General features: G+C 46.1%; 1 protein-coding gene across 1 annotated transcript in view; it reads right to left on the reverse strand.

Moving 5' to 3' along the window:
- Tgfbi (transforming growth factor beta induced) overlaps positions 1-18141 on the reverse strand; it is a 32951-nt gene that overhangs the window by 12033 nt on the left and 2777 nt on the right. The window contains exons 2-7 of the mRNA XM_047556892.1: positions 15773-15871; positions 6377-6441; positions 4714-4874; positions 4218-4382; positions 3835-3981; positions 1517-1658 (exon numbers count right to left, since the gene is read on the reverse strand). Coding sequence (XP_047412848.1) covers positions 1517-1658; positions 3835-3981; positions 4218-4382; positions 4714-4874; positions 6377-6441; positions 15773-15871 — 779 coding nt within the window. The remainder of the gene's footprint in view (positions 1-1516; positions 1659-3834; positions 3982-4217; positions 4383-4713; positions 4875-6376; positions 6442-15772; positions 15872-18141) is intronic.

Consider the following 18141-nt stretch of genomic DNA (forward strand, 5'->3'; position numbering starts at 1 on the left):
GGAGGTCTTTAGATCATTGGGGTTGGGCCCTCAGAGGATTGTGGAAACCTGTACCCTTTCTCTCTGTCTTTTCAGGTGAATGGTCCCAAAGTCACAGGCCCAAAAGCAATAGCCCACAGACTGAAATTTCCCAAACTGAGCCCAAATTAACTTTTTCTCTTTATGAGTTGATTTTCTCAGGTATTTGTTAAAGTGATAGAAAGCTGGCTAACACAATGGGGGACATAGTTCTAAATGGAAAGCAAAATATGCTGAGATGGCTGCAAGACTCTTCTCTTCCAGAAAGGTTTCAAGACCCCTGAGCCTGCATGGGCCCCATCCCTGCCTCATTCCCACACTGTGTTGAGTACCTCTGTCATTGAACTCATCAGATCAGATCCCAACAACCTGTTTTGAAGACTGCTACTCCACTAGACTTTAATGTCCTTGAAGGCAATGACTGGACAGTATTCACTTTTGTGACCCCAGGACCCAGTACAGCACAGGCATCTAGAGGCATCATAATCCTCTGGACACACAACAGATCCCATCTGTGCTTTCAGAAATGTGTCCTTTTCTATCCCTCCCTTACCAGAAGGAGAACATTCTAAATTTAAAGGGTGTCTGAAATGCATGAGGCATTGTAATGCAAAGGTAGGTTTAAATAGATTCAAAAGAAATGAAGTCATCCCTGGATTTTGTTTGGGAGGAATTGTGTGGTTGGGGCCTATTTTCCTTTCCAGAGCATTGGGACTGATCAGGAAGTTTAATGCTTATGATCCTTAAGAAGTACAGAGTTGAGGGCTGGGGTTGTGGCTCAGTGGTAGAGTGATCGCCTAGCACATGTGAGGAACTGGGTTCGATCCTCAGCACCCCATAAAAATAAATAAAGTCATTGTGTTCACTTACAATTTTAAAAAATTAAAAAAAACAAAGAAGTACAGAGTTGAAAGGAGCCAGGTGGAGGAAGAGCAGAGCCCCCTCTAACCTCCCTTCTATGCTTTCCCCTTCCCTCCTCTCTGGCAATAGTTAATGACCAACTAACTTAGCAGCTCACTGAGGAAAGGATGGAACCAGCAATGGAGAGTTAAGAACTAGGTATTAACTGTACCTTATCCATGAGGCCTCTGGTCAGACACAGGCAGATTTCAAGGGTCAGCACAGTAATTCCTTTTCTAGGGTGCCATTACCTGCCACCCCCATCCCACATCTCCAAACTGCCTAACCACCTGGCAGCCTTGCTCTGGTCTTGGCCACTCAAGTCTTTTTCTGTGTCTGGCCAGGGTCATCTGTGACTTCCAGCTCTGTCTACCTCTCTAGCTCTCACCAAATGCTGTGGGGTTCTGGGCTCACCCCTTAAAGCCAGGGAGGGGCTTTCTGGCTTCTGCAGAGACATGGCCAGACAGGACAACACAAGCCATGGCTGTGGTGGACATTCTGAAAGGCCTCATGATAGGTAGCAAGCCTGTCTCAGACTAGAGTAGGTCCTGGACTCAGTCTGGCTGATTAGACAGCTGCAGAAGCTAAGGGTATTCACCTCTTAGAGCCTCAGGGTCACCCAGGATTCGGTTCAGGGTCTCAGCAGGGATCTTCTCAAAGGCCTCATTGGTTGGAGCCAGGAGAGTGAACTGGCCATCACTCTCAAGCACGGTGTTGAGCCCTGATGCAGCCACAGCAGCCTGGGAGGAAGAGAGAGGATGAAGAACTTCATGGAGGCTCTGGTCTCTCCCCAGAAGGATGAACACACAGACTTGTTAGTTCTCTGTTGGGGCTGGAGGCTCTTATAGAAGCCCAAGATGAAGAGAGAAGCTGATCTGGGTATGGTGGCACATTCCTGTAATCTCAGAAACTCAGGAGGCTGAGGCAGGAGGATTATAGGTTCAAGGCCATTCTCAACAACTTAGCAAGACCCTCAGCAACTTAGGGAGACCCTGTCTTGAAATAAACTAAAAAGGACTAGGGAACGTAGTTCTGTGGTAAAGAATCCCTGAGTTCAACCCCTAGTCCAAAAAAAAAAGAGAGAAAATAGAGATGCTGGACCAAACCTCCCTTCTCCTATGGCCTCCATGGGGCCTGGCTTGACCCCAACCATAATGGCCATCTTTCAGATACTACTGTACTTCTTCCTTCCAACCTTCAGGTTGTTCCCTCAGCCCTTCACTCTTTCTTTGCTTCTTTGACTTTTATTCCTTCTTCAGGAACGCCCTTTCTTTGGGAGGTCAACTTGGCATTCCTCAGGGCCCATGAGCCCCCAGATTAAAGTCTATCTGCCTGGCACAGATACTTTCATGGCCTGCTGTCCTTCTCCCAACTGTAAGTCCATAGTTATTGGTAATTACTTATGTCAGCTCCAGGAGTGTAAGGATCACATGACCCATTCTCTACACAGCAGCCACAATGAGCTCTAAAAGCTTTCTGTCAGTCTCGGGGTAGAACCAGCCTCCTGTCCCCCTCTGCAAGGCCCTGCATGGTCTGGTGTGGCCTTGCCTCATCATCTTCTTCCCATCTAGGGCTGTCCCTCTGGCTCTTTTACTTCCATTTTGCTGTGTCTTCTTGGGTTCTGCTCTTGCCCTCCCTCCACTGGCCATCCTCTTGCCAGTGTTTTGTAGAACAGGCCCATTATCATCCATCAGGCCTCCACTCCAGTTATCTCTTCCAAAGAGGCCTGCCCTTGTCCTCCAGCTACTCTGCCCACCACTGACTTGCCGACCTCACACTCTATTCACAGTCTGTGGCTACCTTGTTTGCTTGTGTTGAGTGGTTAACACAACAGAGAATATTAGCACCACCAAGGACAGAAATTTGAATTGTTCACTCTGTACCCCAGCACATAGAACAATACCCGGAAAGTAGGAGGTGCTTAGTAAGTCTGTTAGAAACAGGAAAGATGGCCATCAGGGAGGTCAAAGAGGGCGAAGGAAGGGAGGAATATTTGCCAAACCTAAATAGTAAGAGGAGTTTCAACAGGATCATCTGTTGTTAATGAAAACATATGCCACCAACTTTGAGTGACATCTTTCCCTTGCAGACTCCCGTCCTTTGGGTGACCCAGAAGAAAGGCAGGGGAGAAGAGTATAGAGTCACAGAGCCCTCCAGAGTCAGTTCCAAGTCATCCCCACTTGCTGAGGCCCATCTACTACAGCTGGACCCAGCGTGTTTTTCTCTCTGTGTTGGAGATCTCCAGGGAGGGGTGGCCCACTCCCACTTGTACCCTTTGTGGTGAGGAAGTCCTCCTTGAATCATAGCAAAAACCCTGACAGGGCAGCCTGCATTTACTTCCCTCAGGGGCTGCTTTCAAGAGTAATGCTACTCATCCCTCCAGTTGTAAGACAGATGCTTGCTGGGCACAGGGGAAGGGACCGTATTCTTCATCCAGAACAGTCAGAAGCCAGTCCAGGAGTCAGCCCTTAAACCCCTGTGTTCACACTGGTAGCCTTTCTGCTTGGTCTGGGCTTCAAGGAAACATGGGTAGGACTGGGGTAGGTATCCTAGGGTGGGAATGAGTGGTCTATGCAGCCTGTCAGGCCACTATTCTAGTGCCTCCATGAGGGAGCCAACATTTGGGAGGAAGGGTCCTCCGACTTGTGGGATCCACAGTGGAGGTCCAGGCAGCCCAGGGCTCAGAGGACCCTGTCCTGCTACAGTCACAAACCACTGAACCTTCCGGGGGAGTCAAGGAAAGGAAAGCTTTGCAAAGGAGAGGACAGACAGCAGGCATTTCACAGCTAGGTCAAGCAGAGCATATACTTAGTGGATTCTCCATGCTTCCCACATGAGACATCCTCTGCTCTACCAGGCCCCTCTTGGGAAGCCAGGTGTCCCTAGCCTGGGCCTCCATCCAGGGAAGTCCCTCACCCGAAGGGTCTCGAAGGTGTCCTCAATCTCAATGATCTGCTGGATGTTGTTGGTAATGGTGGAGATGACCTTGTCAATGAGGTGCACCACACCGTTGGTGGCATGGTGGTCAGCTTTCAGCAGCCGAGCACAGTTGACAGTTACAATCTGCCCAGAGAAGAAGCAAGGACAAGTGGTTAGCAAAACAGAAGCAGAGTCTGGAATCCTCAGGAGGGAAAAATAGTGTTTTCACACCCACCCATTGTGGAACAAGAGGATGTGAGGAGAAGACCCAGGAGGCGAGGGGTTGCAGGACAAAACCCCAGAAAGCAGCCCCACATATGGCCCAGCAGTGGGTTCAGGGTAGACAGAAGATAGTGCTGTGTGGCTGGGGATTCCCCTACCCCATTGGGATAGTGGTGGATTTGGATGTTGGAATTCTGGTACATGGAGGTGAGGGACATGCCGTGCTTCAGCTCATCAGTCAGGACCCTCCTGTCCACCATGTGGTAGCGGAGAGCGTTGAGCAGCTCAATGTTGACATTGCTCACCAGGGAGTCCAGAACTTCCTAGAAGGAGAAACAGTGTGACAGTTAGGGGGCTGCAGACCTCATGTTCAAAGGGCGGACCCTCGCTCCCCTGGGAAACCTATTTCCTAAGACCCAAGTGGACTTAGACCTCTCTTCTGCCAAAGAGCCCTACTCAGTGAGTCTGTCCCCACTGGGACAGACAGGACACTGGAAGAGACTTGTTGAGTCATATTTAAGTTTTATCTGAGGGGTGAATGGAAAAGCTTCCAGAAACAGTAGGATATTGCTACAGATCCTATTCTCCGTGCCCAGTCCTCGGAGAGTAAGGCAGTTCCCAGGAAGAGCCCCTGAGGCAGAAGGAATGGCTCACCGCTGGCAAGGAAGCCCAGGCCTCGTTGCTAGGGGCGAAGATGGTGAAGCTGCCGGGCCCCTCCATCTCAGGCCTCAGCTTCTCTGTGCGGTCTGTGTACAGCTGAGTGGTGGTGGATCCGACAACTCCCAGGGTCTCGTACAGATTTGAGAGAGGAAGGGCTACAGGGGCAGAAGACAGAGGAGCATTAGGTCTCTGGGGGACCACCCAAGCCAGACCTTCTCTGCCAGAGAGGCCTGGAGATATATCCGCTGGTAAAGAGGGGCAAGGAAGTGGGTGGAAAAGCCTGAAGACAGTCTATTGCTGTGGAGCTCAAAGCTTAAAATAACTCAGTAAGTCAAATGCCTCTCTATGTGAACTCAGCTAATTGGAAATTTCTAATCATTTTTTTTCCTAATCATTTTAAACGCAGCAGAGCACAGTTTTTTCCCCTAGACATTTAGATAACACAGGTAAGGAATGTACACCAGAAATAGAAATCCTAGTTACAGACTAGTTTTACAGATTTATCTTGTTATTGGAACTAGTGTCCTAATGGCCTCTACTAGAATGAAACAACTGTAAACCGGGAGGTATTTTGTGTATTTGCAGGTAATAAATAAAATGTGTTTTCTACAAAGTAACCTGAAGTTGACAGTGAGCCATCTTAGACAGTGAGCCTAATGTTCATTTTAAAAGATCTAAAACTAGGGTCCAGAGGTCAAGCTCCCCTTTATGGCCAGTCTCTGTTTCCCATCCATTCTCTCCAGCCCGGCTAGTCCTTCCACTTGGGTCATAATGCCAGGCCCCTCAAGACCTTGGCACTAACACGTTGTTTTTCCCCCAACCTTTTAACTTCAGGCTCACATTCTTTTTTTTTTTTTTTTTTTTTTCTCTTTTTTCTTTTCCTTTTCTTTTCTTTCTTTTTGTCAATAAGGTCTATTTTGTTATCTGTTATGGGAATCTATATTTTATTACTTTGATCTAGTTATTGACTCCTATGCTCAGTATCACACTGTTTTTACTACCACACTTTCTTTTATTAGCCATTTTTCAGGCTCACATTCTTAATTTAAAAATAAATAGCAACTCCTTTGCACAGTTTCTGGTGATGTGTGGCACTAAAGAAGAGACTTTGATCAATTTGACAGGTGGCATGCTGTTTTTGGTAGGGAGTGGCCATTCGTGATACCCTTTGTTGACATTCGGAGAGCCTCCCCAGTCTGTGGCTCTCCTCCCTGCTGAACTCCAGCGGGCCGAGTTTGGACACAGAGTCCGGGTGTTCTGGGTTCCCAGCCCAATCAGAGACCAAGTTATTCCATCTGACCTATAGCAAGACTGATCGGAAAGCAAAAGACTACCAGGCCAACCCTGCTGAATGCATTTAGAATCACTCTCAGCCAGAGACAGGAGGGCCAGGAGCCTGCACCTACTGAAGAGGCTGGGTAGGCCGGAGCTGGGTTCTACTGCACCTGTTTGTTGAGGAGTAGCTCAGGAAACACACCATTTCTCGCTCCTATCCTCTGCCTCTTGCATGGAACATAAAGGCCAGTGAATACTTGGGAGAACGCCAACATACCCTCATCCCGAGGACCCCCATTCAGATCTTGCACCCTTTTACATGCATGTTCCTCTCCTACCTCACTCCTCCACCCACACCCACAGGCAGGGCCTGGCTTATTACCTGCTGGACAGCCCTTCTCTCCTGGGACCTTCTCATATCCAGGACAGCACTCGTAGCTGATGACTCTGAAAACAAGAGGCACACATGTATGTCAGGCAGGGCTTCATTCCTTCTCCAGCGCCATCAGTCTCTCTGCCCCAGCAAAAATCACCTCAGAGTAGAGGAAGACAAAGCATGGGTGTGACATCCTCCTCTTAGGAGGCCACTTGCTAGATCAAAACTGCCTTTCACTGGCAAGGAGCTCCTCATACCTCCTTGGCCTTGTAGAATGTTCCTGAAGGTTGCCAACATCTATCACAAACCAACTGAGGAACCCAACTAATTCAGTATAGTCAATAATGTGATTAGAAAACACCAAGAATTTCTTTTCAATATGCACCGGAAACCAGTGTGCTGGAAAGGGAGCAGGAAGGTGCAGACAGAAATGCACTAGTTCTAGCTCAATCCCTCACATCCTGGCCAGTCCCCTTCCCTCTCTGGGTCTCAGTTTCCTCATCTGTAAAATGCATGTGTGTATGTGCAGTGTCACTGGTTAAATCTCTCATGTTCTTCTAACTCTCTGATTTAATAATCAAAAAGCACAGGGCATAAGCAATCATCAACTTTTTCTCAGTTTTTGCAATCAAACATTAAATTTTAAAATTAAAATAAGAGCCCAGGTCCTCTTATGAAGTTGTCTTTCTTAAATTTTAAAACTAAAAACATGTTCATCGATAAAGATGTTTTTATGGTTTCACACTGAAGGAGTACATAGTAAAGTGTTCCCCATCCATCCTTGTCCTTCAACCATGCCCTCATCCTTCCAGAGATAACCCATACTTTCCATTTGTAAAATCCTCTGTATTTGGATGAACATGAGACTGGTAGTGCAGTTTTAACCTTTGAAACAATTTGTTCAGGAAAACTAAAGACCTTCCTCTCCTCTCCTTCTTCAGACCAGCCTATAATGAGACATTGACCCCTGTGTGGAGGTCTGAAAGACACAGCTTCAGACAATGCAATACTATGAGGAAGTCCCCAAAGACTAGAACTTTAAATAACATTTCAAGGAAAACATCGAAAGCCTGCTCCTAAGAAAGATCTGTTGGAAGTCACACCACAGCACCAGCCATCTCTCCTTAGCAGACCTAGAGCCAGATGTAAACAGCATGGTCTCCCCTGCCTTACCTTTCTTTCTTATACATGGATATGCCCTTTGGGACAAGAGAAACTTGAATTTCTATGTGTTTTACTAGACTTGTGCATGCAGGATGCTTAATGACATCACCAGAAGAGAGGTAGATGGATTGGGAAGAAATGTGGCTTTGGGGCACTGGTGTGTGCTGTCAGTGTGCACGGGACATCCTGCCCTTTTGAATTAACCAGAGTCAACTCAGGTAAGACTTAGTCAAGTGAAGATGAATCCTGGTTCACCAATTATACAGGGGATGTTTCAGATTCTCAGGATACCAGGGAGTTACAGGAGCCACTCGGCTACAGGTGGGCCCCTAGGAAATGACTGAGGAGTGAAAAGTGAGACACATTCTTCTCTGTCTCACTTTCTCCATTCTCCTGCTTCCTCTCTCTCCTTTTGTCCAGCCCTTCTGTTCCTTTCTAACCTTGCATCCCTGCTGGGGTCCCAAGACTGACCTTGACCCACCCACAATTTTATCTTCAGCAACTAAAATTAATTCTGCAACTAAAATAATATTTCATTGACACACAACTTGTAAAGGCATGTAGTTTAAGAGAAACAGTACTAGAATAATGGGATTTGCATTGTGATTCATTGGTAACTAGCAGGGTGACCTTGAAAGTCTATTTCTCTCTCTGGTCTCAGTTATCCCATATATAAAATGGGGTGAAGTTAAACAAGATGATCTCTAAAACTTCTTCCAACCTCATATTCATAGGTCTTCTAGTTGGTGGGTTGATTTCTAGGGGACAGAGAGTCACTCTCTCAATCTAGGAAGAGCTCCAAGCTTTGAACCCAAAGTCCCTGAAAAACCCATACATGGGATCCCAACCTTTCTCTGATAAATACTGGGGCTCTGTGGCTGGAGTTGGGGAAGCAAGAATAGGTCATATCCCCCAAACTTAGTTTCTTTCCCAAAGTATTTGTATAAAATTCCATGGAGTACAGAAGGACAGTTGGAAAATCTACCAAGTCCTCATCTCTGGGGCCCCTGGTGAGCATGGGTGCTGCATACTCTATGACTTGGAGCCCCCCATCAATCTGGCCAAAGACTCTCAAAAAATATTGGCTTCTGAGTTCCATCTGTGCCCCACCCCCAGAAAAAAACAAAGTACAGAAAAGACAAATAGTTCAGGTGGTCTCACCAAATGTGAACCTATGGTTCCTGCGACAAGGTGTATGTGTGTGTGTGTGTGCATGTGTGTGTGCACGTGCCCGTGGGCACATATGCTCATGTGTGTAAGTAGGACATGTTAGGGAATATCACAGGAGAAAGCGGGGCTGGGGGGCTGGGGAGTAGGACAGAGCTGAGAAGAACAGTCTCAGCAAGGGGTGGGTTAACAGGATGAAATAAGAAGAAAGCTCTGAGGGACAAAGGGGCCTCTTAACAGGGCAGGTGGGTCGAGGAAGGCCTAGGGCTCTCCTCACATTGCACCAAGTCTGACTCCTTTTCCATTGCTTTTGACAATGCGCACATTTGGGGAAAGTATGCTGATCAGACACGGACATCTGGAGGGCACAGTTGTGTCTGCAAAGTGGTCAAGGTTCACTCCCGTCAGCACTCCCGTGCCTCTTCAGGTGGGCTCTCTGCACCCATGTCTCATGGCTGCTGGACCGCACCCTGCTGTCACACACACATGGCTTTTGCAGCAAGTTCCCCACAGCAGAGACTCAGTTTCCGAGCCTGCAAAGCCTCCCCCGAGTCAAAATCTTTTTCTGGTGAACTGAGCACAGCTCTCAGCAGCTTCCTCCTCATCCTCTTGCCTTGCTTGCCTCCCTCTCCTCTGCCCTCTCTGCACATGCAAGTGGAGGCCGGGCCTCTCAGTCTGACATGGCAGGCTTATGACTTTAGATGATTCTATAGCCACAGGTCTCCTTGCTCCAGCCATCCCAATAATAATGACCCTTTCCTTCCTGCATGACCCCAGAGAAGCAGAGGGCAGCTACAGGCTGTAGACCTAGAAAATGACTCACTGGGATAATCCTTACTAGAGATTTCTGGGCTGCTGATCTCCACAGCATCTTCTCCCACCCTCCCTGTGCCCAGTGTGCTACTCCATGTGGGATCTGGGGAGAACACAGGCAAGCAGGAGCCTGGGTCTGATGCCATCCCTCTAGGATGAACACAGAGAAGGACAGAAACCAACGGGAGCCTCTCCTCTGCATCCCCCGCCATTCTTAGGTGTCCCTGAACATCAAGGACTAAATTCTTGGTCTCTGAATTTCATCAGCCAAAATTGTTCTGCTCCTGACTTCTCTTTAACCAGAAATAGTCTCTAATAACTAAAAACCTCAGGTCAGAAAAAGCAAACTCTTCAAGGCAACAAGTTATCTGGTTCCAGTTTCTCAGGACAGAAGAACAAGCTGCAGAAGAAAGTGAGTCAAGGTGTCAGGGTTAGAAGGTTATTTGAAGGAGTGGGACAAAAAGATAGTGTCTACACAGGGTCTAGGTTTAAGGATTCTTGGGAAGCTCTCTTCCATCTCCCTCCAACATTTTTACACAGAACTGGACAGAGGAAAGGACCAGTATTTCTCTCCCCAAAGCAATTTTCCACAGTTAATATAAAGTTAAAACAATCACTCTCTCCCCAGTGTGCTTCACCGGCCATAAATGCCCAGGAATTAACTAGACTCATGGAATAGATGGAGCAAGGAGCAGAGCCTGAGAGCCAGACTCCTGTGACGGAAGGTAAACTATTCACTGGGCTGTATTTTCCAACAGGAATTGCAGAGCAAACACAGAGTCATAATGTCTAGACATCGTGATGTCCCACAGACTGCCTGCCTGAAGTGGTTCACTTTTTTCTGCACTTCTGGCCTTGCAAAGGCAGCTCAGCTGATTCTTAAGGTCCACAATAAAAATTCATGGATTGTTCTAACCCACCTTCCACCAGCAAAGGCTTCCACCACCACAGGAATTCACCAGCCTGGTTAGTGATTAGGATGAAGACTTCAGAAAATGAGTGTATGCAATTGTGGTAATTTGTGTGTGGTGTAGGAGGACATTTTGGGGACTCCTCGGTGCTGATTGTCTTCTCAGGTCCCATGCCCATCATCTGATGAGGGCTTTTGAGGAGGCCTCTTGCAGCAAAGGATCAGCAAGACCACCAGATTGGGGGTGTCTTTGGGCCAAAGAGCTTCTCTGATCCCGAGGAGGTTTTGTCTCTGGGACCCCAAACACAGCTTTCAGGGCTGGAGAGAGAGACCTGGGCAGTTCACCCAGGTCCTACAGGAATGCTCACTTGTATACCTTCCCTGACACTAGCTGCTAGGCTTGATTCTCCCTGGAAATGGCACAATATAGTGGACAGAACTGCCCATTTACCAGCAGATGACTCCGAGCAGGATGCTTAGGCTTGTTGGGCCTCAGTCTCCCTATCTACAAATGGGCTAAGATCACATTCTATTAGCTCATACAGTGTGATAAGTGAATGAGCTTGCATACGAGAAGCACTGAACAGATGCCTGATGTCTACTAAGTGCTCAGTTGTTGAGCGTCTTCTAAAACAAAACATTTCAGGTGTAGACTTTAAAGTGGAAGCTAGAATAATAACTTGATGCAAAGCAATATCCTACAGTGAGTCCACTGATCAAATCACATTGTAATAAATAAATTCCCCATAATACATGGGTAGAAATAAATCCTCTATTAGTTTCCCAGAGCTTACTGTAACAAATAACCACAAATGTAGTGGTTTAAAACAATACAAATTTATTATGTTACAATTCTGGAGGTTAGAGCCACTAATCAGCCTCATGGGGCTAAAGCAAAGGTTGCATTCCTTCCAGAGGCATTTAGAAACTCCATCCTTTCCATTCCCAGCTTCCAGAGGCTGCTGCATGCTTGTTGTCATATCACCCCAACTTTCCACAACATCTCTGATTTGAACCTGCCATCTCCCTCTTATAAGAACTCTGATGATTACATTGGATTCACCAAATAATCCAGGATTAAGCTCTCCCGCTCTCAAGATCCTTAACTTAACCACAGCTGCAAAGTCCCTTTGTCCATGTAAGAGAACGTCTTTATAGGTTTGCAGATTAGGATGTGAACATCTTTAGGGGTAATTTTTCTACCTTTCCCAGGGCTTTTATCCCCAGAAGAAAATAGGTGATTCATGTAAGTTCTCAGTGGCACAAAATTTCAAATCAGCTAAGCAGCCTCCTAATTTACAGAATGGTCTAGAATCTTCAAGAAGTACTGCTCAACAGATGTGTTTTTGGTGTATGTCCAATTTCCCTTATTTGGAGCAGATCATCCATGAAGTCCTAGTTGGTTGTCAGGGGAATATGAAAAAGTACTGGGGTGGGCTTGGGGACAGCCTAGATGGCTTCTCACCATCCTCTTCTTTTTCCATTGGGATGAAGGTTATGGGGTACAGAAAAGAGAAAAAGAATGGCTCTTTTCCAGTTTCATGTCAGATGTCTCGGAGTGCCCTATATAGAATAAAATTTACTGAAAACAGAACCACCATCTGATGGAAAAGCTCAACCTTGTCCTGGCTGGCTTCAGTAAAGGTGTCATCTCTAAGCTTTAACACAGTGCTGAACAAGTATTACAATTTAGCCCCTGGGCAAAGCAACACTTGCTACTAGAAAAACAGCAGTATCCTGCCAGCCCATCTTGGTTCCAGAGAACTGCTTCTGCACTTGTGAAATGTGTTGCTGATGGAACAATTTCAAGATTTTGGAATGGAGAGCTGCCACCCCTACCTGCCAGCTGCCTCCCTGTGTCACGTTCATGATGTCTGAGCTTTTGCTATGTCTATGACATTCCCATGACGTCTGTTCTGACTTAGCTGTTAAACAGATCTCCCTCTCTCCAGGGCTCACACACAAAAAGGCCAGTAGAGAGACAGTCAGGCTCCTGACCACAATTTCCTGCACCTTTGTTCAAGCTGCCACATGTAAGAATTTTATGGCTACCAATCAAACCAGGGCCTGAAATCAGAGAGGGGGATGCTGTTTACTTCCCATAACCCTTTTTGATTGATGATTATATCACTCTGGTGCTCCTTAGGATCTGAAATAAAAGCTAAAGTGAGTTTCTAAGGTATGGAATGTACTCAAGTCCCTAGGTAGGAGCCCAGTGGTAACTACTTGTAATAAAATGTGTATGTTGGCTTGACACATAGTACCCAAGTCTCAGATTCTTCTCTCTTCAGAAATGCAGAAAAACTCTTGTCTGAAGTCATGGCAGCTTCCCCTGAGGAGGACAGTGCTGAGTGTGCTGTCCTCTCCCCTCCGGGAGGTGAAACCCTCCCAGCTGTAGACAAGTGGCTGCAGGGTCCTGCTTCACCAGGCCTGTCCCTGTGTCTCTGTGTGAACTCACACCATACTCTTCTCCCCAAGCTTGGAGCTTAGTGCTGTTTATTTGCTTTCAAGTTCAAATTTTCCTTCTGGTCTTAGGCCCCTCGATGACCTGTGTTGGCCCCAATCCAATTTGCTCTCTTTCATCCCAACATACCTGTCTACTTTGGCCTCCTCTCTGGGGTCTTGCTGGGAAAAGGGCCAGACTTGGAAGACCACTCTAAGATGGTTTTCTTTACTGAAACCACCATGCTCCCATGTCCCACTTGGTTCCTTACCCAACTAAATGCACTAGGGACCTACTTTCTCCAGGATGACATCAATTCCAGCCAGCATGCACCCCCACTCCCAGTACCCGTAGCACTTAATTCACAGTGGTCAGATGGCAGCTTCCTCAGGGGTCTTGCTCCTAGATAAACAAGTTCCCTGCAAAACTGCCCTTAGCTTTGGGGGACAACATAAGTGAGTTCAACCTCTTCCTCTTTTCCTCTCTGACTTTGCTGGTTCTTTTCCAAGTCAGCTCCACCTTTCTGATGCTGCACGTGATGTTCCAGGAAGGGCCTCTCTTGTCCTGGATCATGAAATTTTACAACGACTCTTGTTTTTCTCTCCTCATTTCCTCTTTTTTGAAGCTACTCAGAGCAACAGTCACATTCAAGAGCTGAATGTGAACATCCTTTCCCTTTGATTTCGTGAGACCATCCCCCACACATTTTCCTTTTCTCCATTCCTGGGCTCTCCTCCATGCTGACTAGAGTGAGGGTACTGCTCCACTTGCTCACCACGTTCTCAAAGTCAAACCTGCCCCAGAGGGCAAGGTTATTGCCACAAATGTTTGTCAACACATAGCTCTATTGCTTGTGCCTTGTCCTGGCACACACACACAGAAAGAGGCGGGTGGTAAGAGCCAATAAGCCAACGTGATTCATCCTCCATCAGTGTCAGCCTTGAGCGGCCGAGGAAAGTCATCAAGCTACTGTTAACCAGTTGGGCAACCGGGTGGCACCCAAAATGGCATGGCAGATGCCACCCTGTGGCAAGCTTGCCATCACAAGTGGGTGAATATTTTTAGAGAAACTTCAACTAACAAAAATATGACCTCTATGAAATCCAGAGCTTTGAAATGGAGAAGAGCTGTTCTCTTGGCACAGGTGCTTTAGTTACCTTCCAAGAAGTAATTATGTGGGGCCAGGCTTTGTGTTTAATTGAGTAATTAATTGTTTGAGTAGATAATGCACACATATAAAAAAATCAGTTGGTACTAGGGGTATTATTATTTTTGAACTCGGGGTTCCTCTACCATTGAGATACACCTCCAGTCCTTCTTATTTTTTATTTTGAGACAGGGTCTCACTAAATTGCTCAGGCTGGTTTCAAACTTACAATCTTTCTATCTCAGCCTCCCAAGTTGTTGAGACTATTGGTGTGTCCCACCACACCTGGCATTATTATTATTTTTTTTAATTTGGGTATCAGGGAAGGATAGGCTAGGCATAGAATTTATATAATCTTGTTTTGTTCAAAACTGGAAAAATTATTGAACTTCTGTTCACTGAACCTGTGGGGTGTGTCCTTCTAAGTCACGCACCTCTTAGATTTGAGGCTGGGCTGTCATCAGGCAGGGAGCCAGCTGCCACAGACCTGCCTTAGACAAGTTCCAGAGAGTGGCAGCTCGCTCCAATGCTGCTGTGATTCCTAATTCACTTGATCCAGACTAGGATTGATAATTGCCTCACATAATCAGGGCCACACATTGAGATATTTATATCCATGTACATTTAGGGAAAGAGCATTTCCCTTTCTTTTAATTGATTATTAAGCTGAAGGTGATGATTACTTGAAAGCAACATCAAAGAAATAAATTTTAAAATCCCTAACAGTGGAAAAAGTCCAGGATAGTGGCTTTGAGTCTCTTTATCTTCCTATTATGTAGATAAGAGGAAGGTCAGACTCCCACAAGTGGCTCAGGAGGTTTTGCACAGTACATCTTCCTATATATTGGAGAAAGCCAGGTTTGACATCTGCTGACAGTTAGTGTCCAAACAGATTACGTTTCCCCAGAATTCTGTTAAAACATGCACACTACCCTGTTTCCACCAGGTGCTGGGCAGTGTGGGGGAAGACTGCCTCCTTTTGTGCGATAGAGATACCAATAAGCCCCATAGTAACTGCACTGGACCACAACCTGTTGCCACTTTTCCTTCTGTTTGTGTGGTCTAATTTGTAAACTCTGGGGTAATGATAATAGGAGCTAGAATTTATTGAGCAGTTACTATGTGCCAGCCACCATATTTGTTCTCTTATGTACATTATTTCATTTAATCCTCATAACAAAACCATAAAGCAGGTCTTTCATTATTTCCAGTTTACAAATAAGACAGCTGAGCATTCTAAAGATAAATTCTGTCAATGTTAACTGGCAGAGACAGGGTCTGAGCTTGTCTTAACATGTGGGGCCATTTCATCAGGGGTACATAAATCTAAATCTTTTTGAGGTGTTTACCTTAGGACAACAGAGTAAGAATGGGCTTTCACATCAGTTCACCAACAGATTTTCTTTCCCTGAGTAACATGCTGGTGGCCTCTCCATGGAATATTTGAATCCTTTGGTGAAGATTTAGACACACATACACATACAATTTTATGCTTCTTGTAATCTCAAATCAGCCCTGAACAATGTATCCAAGTGTTGTCAGCAGTCTTAAAAATGCAAAACAAAACTGGCCAGCTTCCTAAAAATGCCACTCCCCAAACACATTCCCTGACACGTTTGTACATGCATCTTCATGATTCTTTAGGCAGCCTGACCTTTTAGAGGGTGGCTGGCCCAGCCCCGGGGGCACCTGCAGCTGACACACATGCAATGTGGCCTCCTAGGTGGCTGGTGGTCTTGGATAATTACAGATACTCACGTTGATTTACCACAGATTTTCCTCTGGTACCACTGCTTGCAGTTGGTGAAATACTTCTTGTTGGTGCCAATTAGCTTCTGCACAGCACACACGTTGGGGCTAGAAACAAAATCACAGTGTTAGTAAGGTCAGCATGTCCACCTAGCTTGATGTCCATCACATCATGTAGGTCTTCCCAGCTCATCAGAACTGTCCAGAGATGCAAGAGAGAAAGCCATTTCCGTCTTAGCAGCAGGGAGGTTATGACTTAGGCTTTGGACCTGTCTACCCAGATTCCTATCAGTCCCCATGAAAGTTTTCCATCAAATAAAAAATTGTTTTTCTATCTTACACATTGATATAATGTTATGTAACTCTCCTTGGCACAATGATATAATTTCATGTAACTCTCCTTGGCATGGGCAATGGACCAGTGTAAATAAAGGCATTGTAAATGTTTTAGATTATATGCTATAGATTAAGAAAAAGAGCAAAGTCAAAGTGGTATGTTTCCTAAGCAAAGCAGCTTTGAAAGACATTCCAGCTGTTTTCTGCATCTATACTCCACCCTGAGCCCACACTTGACATCCCAGTATCTGTCACAGGCTCTGTAGTAATGAGGGGAAGGCCCCAGCACCTCCCAGTTAGCTCCACATACAGATATACTCAGTGTCTAGACCTGTCTCCCAAGAAAGGACTCACCCAGAGTGACAACCCTGTAAATGAGGGTGCATGGCCACCTGATGTTAGGACCAAAACAGGGGGTGTTCTCCCATTTAACTTTCAGTTGTCAGTTACTTAGTCCTCAGCTTGATTTCCAGTTCTCCCAAAAAGCCTTCCTCCACTGCCCCGTGTGACACTCCTCTTTACATCCTCTGACCTGAGATGCAGCTCATTTGGATGCTAGTTACCAGAAACCCTATAACTGATTTGCCATGGATGTCGCTTTTCTCCAGCTACCTTCAAAAGAACCCTGAGGGAGCTGCATGTGGTGGTGCCTGCTTGTAATCCCAGCAGCTGGGGAGGCTGAGACAGGAGGATAGCAAGTTCAAAGCCAGCCTCAGCAAAAGCGAGGTGCTAAGTAATTCATTGAGACCCTATCTCTAAATAAAATACAAAATAGGGCTGGGGATGTGGCTCAGTGGCTGAGTTCACCAAGTTCAATCCCCAATAACTCCCTAAAAAAAAACCCCTCAAGGGCAAGAGTTCTGCATCTTTCTATCTTTGATATTCTGGATGGACTCTGGCACCCAGTCAGATATAGAAGAAGGTTAGAATAATCTTTTATTATATTGTATCATCTCCCAGTCCAAACTGTGCTCAAACCATTAGGAACCGTGGGGTAAGGAGGCTGCTGGTGGCTTCATGGTGACAATTGGGAGGGGAGATGATGGGAGGCAGGCAGTTCATCTGACTGAATCATAAATCAGACAAAGCAAAGAAACTACAACTTAGAGCTTTCACAAGACCCCAGTGCTGAGAGAGCTTCAGAGGTGATCCAAAGGGTGGACAATTTTCTTCAATATTAATTTCTTTGTGACTTTAAAAATGTAATCCACAGGTATCCTTTGATATGCATGAGATTTGCAGGAAAACACTGATTTTTGCAGTGAGAGCTATACCTACCATCTCACTATTTGGACTGCTAGAACTTGGTCAGCTCTTAAATATTTAGGTTATTGGGTGAATGTTCACTTCTTTGCCCTGTCTCTTCTACCACATGACCATCACCTCTTGTCCACATTTTTGTTCAATAGGCAAAAGGTGAATGTGTCACAGAGGCAAAATGAGTATTAGGGAACTAATGTGACAACCTGATGGGGAGAGGAGCTAAGGCTAGACAGAAGATCACAAGCCAGCAGGAGGGCAGGCGGGGGTTCCTTATTCCCAACAGGGTCTCACCAAATGTCCCCAGCCCCCAACAGATTTCTAAACACTTTGCTTCTCTGTTTGCTGCTTGAATTAGTCCCTAAGTAACCCCTGAAGACTCCCAGCCAGCCACACTCCAGCCATAAGTCTTACTTATCATTGAATAATTCCCCAAGTTCTCCTATCTGACCAAGCAGGAAATAATTACTGTTGATGAATTCCCTGCAACTTTCTGTAGGCATTTGGCCAATCTTCAGTGTGCTTCTTGTGAATATGGCTCCAACATTCCTCTGCAGAGGGAGAGTCCACTGCCGCTGCCCTTAGTGACAGGCGCAGCAGTTGGGGACTGCAGAGACCCTCTCCTCATATCAGGCATGTGTGAGCTGTGTACACAGGAAATTTATGATGTAGTGTAATCAAAAAGAGCAAGCCATTTCTGGGCCTTCTGCCTCAAGCATAACAGTGCTGCTCTTCAACTTGGATTTGAAAAAGCAAGTGCTTTAGGAAGTTCAGTCCAATTT

Source organism: Sciurus carolinensis, chromosome 6, assembly GCF_902686445.1.
Source record: "Sciurus carolinensis chromosome 6, mSciCar1.2, whole genome shotgun sequence".
NCBI classification, from domain to species: domain Eukaryota; kingdom Metazoa; phylum Chordata; class Mammalia; order Rodentia; family Sciuridae; genus Sciurus; species Sciurus carolinensis.